Raw genomic sequence first — 6,289 nt, forward strand, 5'->3', positions numbered from 1 at the left:
TAGAACTGGAAAGCAACATCCTTGAGCGCTCCTCACTGATGAATCAATATTTCGCATTTCTATAAAAAATTAGTCCAGTTACTACCTATAGAGCAAGGAGTGAATGTTCTTCTTTGCACTATAAACATTTATGTTGTAAATTAACAGAAAAATTATGCTATTTCTCAACAACACACATTTTTATTCCTAAAACATAGACTTGTGTGAACTGTAACACAAAGATTGTTACAGTACTATAAACATAAAAGTATTTTTATATGTTCTAAGAACAGAAATTGCGTGTGGTTTTCAATACAAAACTGTATATTTAATTACATTGTTCTGTTGTGAAGTCACATTTTATTTAACGAGTTCTAGTTTGATCTCCCAATGGCTCAGCGGTCAATATGAAGACTTATAACGCTAAAACCTGGTTTCGATACCTGTGGTGGGCACAGCAAAGATAGCCCATTGTGTAGCTTTGCGCTTAACAACAAACAAACAAACAAAAAGTTCTGGTTTGAAACGTTCAGGAATAATACATGGAGGAAAGTAATCGTTCGTCATCTGAGGTAATTTTTAAAATATTGTTTATTCAGTGTTTGATTATTAGTTTGTGTTATAAAATGCTTTAAATTACTAATATTATTATGTGTAGGTAGATAGACTGTATAAAATTCAACACTAGGATTGTGCATCAGCCGAAATATTGGTGTTTTGTTTTGTTAGTCAACAATGATTGTCTTTCATCTTTAACTTGTGTTGTAGCCATTCAAACACGAGACTAGTGTTGAATAGATTATATATGTATATATATGTAGCACATCGTTCACCGCCATTGTTTCTATGGTGGTTCGTTTATAATGTGTGAGAACATCGGTATAAATTAGAGTTTGGATCCTTTTACGAATCCAAGAGGCGAAGTTCTTGTTCGAAGATATATTGACGCGATAATGAACTCAATTGTAATGTCTTTCCAGGATATACGATCGGATCAGTTTTTTTCAGATGCAGAGTAATGCCTGGTACCATACTGCAAAGATTATTATTGACTATCTTCCACAGGAAACCATAGTGGGCATGAATTGGCCAACAAGATGTCCTTATTTAAATACCATAAAATATATATTGGATCTCATTAGGCGACGACAAAGAGCTTGTTGTTGCGATGACTTAGAAATGGGACAGGATCCTTTCTTATGTTGTCCGCCGACTGATAAGATGCAGAGGTTGAATGGACACCAGGATGATCCATAATCTTTGTTAAGTATCTTTCTTTTTTGCCAAATGTGGCTCTTTCAAACAAGTTGATTGGACTATTTCTTAACTCTGACCATTTTGAATTTCGAATAACTCCTGTATAACAAACGATACATTATGGTTAACTTACTTTTGGCAGTGAATAAAAGTCGTTCCTGAAATATTTACAAAATTTAGTTCTGTTGTTCACCTGTGTAAAGAACGAGCGAACTGTAAACTTTTGTAGCAACATATATATGTATATGTCTTTTTTTATCGCATTTGCATAACATTTATTTTAATTTGTTTACGTTTATCACTTTTCGAATTAGTATTGCCTTCTTGCATCAGCTGTATTTCACTAGAGCTGGAATAATCTAATTTACCATATTTCTGTATTTTTGTTTACCTACGATCGCTTCACTAATTATATTCTAGATAACACCGGGACATGAATAATTTTATGTTGTTGTGTTTTGTTTTTCTTACCAGTTATTTTTCTACCAGTGAAAGTAAATAAACGTTGTCATTGGCGCTCTTGCTTGTAAAATCACGTCGCTGCAATCTAAACTGACCACAATGTCATCTGCAAGCAGTTTTATTTTTGTTTCAGACTTTTCGCGCAAAGGGCTATAAGTGCACAGCCGCCCCGAAGTTTGAACTGCTAGACTTGAAGGAAAGTAACTTATTTAACAACACCCATCGCCAGCTCTTCGGCTACTGTTGTCTGATCGAATAGTGGGATTTGACCGTCACCTTTTTAGCGCACCCATAGCTCAAAACTGAGGGGCCTATATTTACAGAAACGGGACGCAAGTTATGAACCCTGTGGTTTACATTCCGGGGACTCTAACCGTCTGACAAAACAACAACAAACAAGCTAAAAAATAAATAAACACTCGATTTGTGCCTAACCCACTCACGGAAATTAAAGCTTTTCGTTCTGCAGACTTTGTGTCCGACTTACTGTCCGATCATGGTCATCCCTTAGCTTTAATATGTAAGACCACTGATTCAATAAAGAACAAATACATGACACACATACGTTGAACTCCCCACAAATTATATTTTAAAGAATAACTATAAATAAGTAAATATAATATAACGTAAAAATTACCAAATTTACGTGTTTTTCATTCAATGGAACTTTCAGAAGTATTGATATAACAGATTTGTAATTATGTAATTTGTCACCACAAATTAATTTTGAAGTTTAATTTTAAACTGTATAAGCCGATGTTTTAGTTTATGGGGGGTAAGGAGAAAGGTGAAGTTACCTTGATTGCGGTTATAAGCTTGAAATTTAGAAAGTGAATTCATAATAATATTTGGCACTTGTCCAAGGACATAGGTTCTGTTGTTGCAGTTCTCAAGGTTAAGGTTTTCTAGTTATTGTTCCAATCTATAAACAAGACAAAACGACGTTAGTTGAACCTGATAAAAAGCCTCACCGAACACTATAGTTACTGTAGTACAGTATTTGGCGCACTTTAACTCAGGCTTAACTAGTAGGAAAACTTATTTTCATCTAAGAGCTTATCCATTAAAGGGCGGGCCACATCTTTCTGACTTCCTCAGTTCTGGCGTGGCAAATAAAGAGGTGAGACGTGCCCGAAACAACTAAATCCTGAGTTCTGACTGTAAAGTCCACATTAGTTGAATGGTGAACTTGAGTGTGGTTCTAAACACCAAAATGCTTTCTATTTTGGTTCTTTTGACAGCTGTAAGTCAACTTGTTTTTTTTTTGTTTATTGGTGTGAAAATAACTAGAACTTTTATTTGTTTTAATTAGTGCTAAACACCAAGATGCTTTCTATTTTCTTTATTTTAACACTTCTAAGTTTATCTACCTGTGTTATTGATGTCAAAATAAACATGTCTTTTTATCTTAATTACTTCATGTCAAGGTAATTAATGGATGTAAATTTTAAAGATTTTCGGTGAATTGTTATATGACAATATGAAGTTTTATGCAAGAAATAGTTATAAATGTACAACGGGTATTTTTATTTGAAAGAGTAACGTAGATAATATTTCCAATTTACTATAGAGAAACAACAATGTACGTTTTAGTGTTCCAATTCTCTAAATAATAACTATTGTATCTATTACCGACTCTCTGTTTCACGACTTACAATGCTAAAATCCGAGACTCGATTCCCCGCGGTGGACAGAGAGTAGATAGTCCTCTGTGTAGCTTTGCACTAGAAACTAAACAACCATCCGTCTCATAAAATTGTTTAAGGATTTTTATGTTTCTTTGTTGGCCGAACGTAGACTAGAGATTGACGTTTGGAGCTGTGGATCGATCAACAACAATTATTAATGTTTGAATTCGTTTATTATTTTTTCTAAAGAAATAACATTACGAATATATCGTTTATTTGCTTATTAATTTTATTTTAAAATTGTGACTTTTTAAAGGGAATTAAGCTTAATTTTGTTTGAAGTCCCTTTGACAAGTCTTATTTTGGGAACATATGGTAAAGTCGTGATATCAGTTTAATATTAGTTAAATACGATGTTTCACGGAAGGTTAGGTGCTGGATGTGTGATTCCGGAAGGTTAGTGTTTGTTTGTTTTTAATTATGCACAAAGCTACACAAGGGTTTCTAGCGTTGTAAGTCCGCAGACATACCGCTGTGCCACTGGGAGGCGAAGGTTAGTGTCAGATATAAAAGACTGTATGGTGTAGGTAGTATCAATTTATTTATTTTGTGAGTTAATATTTCATGATTATTTAGTTTTTTTTCTTAATAAGAGAGTTAAAAGCAGACGAGTTGTGGAAGTTGTATTTGTAAGTTATTGATATAGAGGCTATCGAAAGTCGCGTGAAATCCATTAATGTCGAGAATATAAAGGTTTCTAGAAGACCTAAGTGATAGGCGTATAAATAGCAGCAAGCAGACGAAAAGAGAGAGAGAGAGGAGATCCAAAAGTAAAGCCGAGTGAAAGAAAGTTTCGGTCAGAGAAAGGTTAGAAAACGTAAAGTTAACCGTCGTAGGAGTGAATTCCCTAAAGGTTGATATGTTAAAGGGAGATTAACAGTTTTCTGACATTTTAGGAGAATAATTTGTCTCGTCAAAGGGTGTTCTAAAGCAATTGAACCTGTCTGTGTGGGCTTTGACAAAAGGCAGACGATTATTTGGAAGTAGGCCTATATAAGAAAAGCAGACGTTTATTGGAAGTAGGCCTAAATACGTAAAAGCAGACGAGTATCGGAAGTTCGGGATATAATTGCGGTAACTCAACGACACCGATACTGTTGTGATAAAAGAAAAAGAGAGAGAGAAGAAAAGGAATAAGTGAATTATACATTGATAGTGTTTAAGATAAAAAAATAGAGAAAATAGTTCGGCTTGTCAACTGAATTCTAAAGCAATTGAATTGGACTAAGTGGACTTTTGACAACAGGAAGATTTAAGATACAACTATGGTATACATAGTGTAAAGAATTTTTGTACATATGTTTGACTTGTTTTGAATATATTATTTTAAAACAAGCGGATGCTTGATGTTCATTTATCGTCGAATTTATAGCTTATAAGTCACGGACACCTACTGTAGAAGAATCCTTAACCCAACACCCATATTTAACTTACTATATATATATATATATTACTACTCAAAAAGTAAGTTTTTGACAGTTAGGTGCTGGTTATGTGAATGTGAAAGGTTAGGTGCTGTATGTACGATCTTTTTTTAAATTGTAGTATTAAAACTTGCACACACACACACATATATAAGAGATAGTAAGGAATAAGTATAAGTTAAAATGAATGTATCTAAATATTTCTTTGATAAATGATGTAAATCGATTTAATCTCATCGTTTAGGAATGCCTTTCCATAAGTGCTACATCCACTGTTCGCTTGATGGTACCTTTCTCTCAGGCGAAGGTAGAACAACTGTACAACGTTGACATCAATCGAACACATTCTGCTACTTACAGAGAAAGTAAGTATCACAACAAAATTGTTTGTTTGTTTTGAATTTCGCGCAAAGCTACACGAGGGCTATCTGCGCTAGCCGTCCCTAATTTAGCAGTGTAAGAATAGAGGGAAGGTAATTAGTCATCACCACCCACCGCCAACTCTTGGGCTACTCTTTTACCAACGAATAGTGGGATTGACCGTCACATTATAACGCCCCCAAGGCTGAAAGGGCGAGCATGTTTGGTGAGATGGAGATTCGAACCCGCGACCCTCAGATTGCTAGTCGTGTGCCCTAACCACCTGGCCATGCCGGGCCCATAACAAAATAATCTGATTTTATCGTTTTGGCTGAAGTATTTGTTAATGGTTTGCCAGCACGTTTCTGCAACTTTCATATTCTTTAATATATGTTTTCTAAACAAATTATATCAAGTAACAGGTCAGATACAACAACAACAACAAATAAATAAATAAATAAAATTACAACTCGTGGAAGGACTCAAGGTGTTTCATTAATACACGCAGTGAGTTTTTCAGAAAACTCGTGATAATCATTGTTATTTTGTACTGGAATTAGCCTCAATTTATCCTTTGGATTAGCCTCATCTTATCCTTTGAATTAATCCCAACTCATTTTTTGAATTAGCCTCGATTTATCCTTTGGATTAGTCTCAATATATTTTGACTTATGATCATATGATATGTTAGGAAATTTTATGAAAATTGCATAGAAATATCCATGGACATCTTAAAAAAAGCTTACTCTTTTAACATATTTGAGTTTCATTAAAATCGTGTGTTACATGGCTTAGTTGTCTTAAGTTATAGTTCTAAGTATACTTGATTTTTAATTCTAACGTCAAAATTACTTTGTTTTCAATGTGTAATACATTCAAATACATTTAACCTGTGATAATAGACTTGCAAAGCTAAATTGTAGAGAATTTTTTATCGAGAGAAAAACGTATATACGTTTGTTTGTATTGTATGGAAACTAAACTTTGGGTCGCCTAAGACAACATTAAAAAGTAAAGTGATAGATGAGTAGGATACATAATGTTACGTATCTGCTTGTTTGTTAATTTCTGGTAGAAATTCCTTCCGAATAACTTCAGCGATACAAGTCCTGTCTTGAT

At 34.0% G+C, this 6,289-nt stretch overlaps 1 protein-coding gene across 1 annotated transcript in view; it reads left to right on the top strand.

Annotated features, from left to right (window-relative positions):
- Positions 1–2,778: 2,778 nt before the first annotated feature.
- LOC106472160 (cubilin-like) overlaps positions 2,779–6,289 on the top strand; it is a 46,705-nt gene continuing 43,194 nt past the window's right edge. The window contains exons 1-2 of the mRNA XM_013932792.2: positions 2,779–2,941; positions 5,055–5,175. Of these exons, the coding sequence (XP_013788246.1) occupies positions 2,879–2,941; positions 5,055–5,175 (184 nt within the window). The 5' untranslated portion in view covers positions 2,779–2,878. The remainder of the gene's footprint in view (positions 2,942–5,054; positions 5,176–6,289) is intronic.

Source organism: Limulus polyphemus, unplaced genomic scaffold, assembly GCF_000517525.1.
Source record: "Limulus polyphemus unplaced genomic scaffold, Limulus_polyphemus-2.1.2 Scaffold118, whole genome shotgun sequence".
NCBI lineage: Eukaryota > Metazoa > Arthropoda > Merostomata > Xiphosura > Limulidae > Limulus > Limulus polyphemus.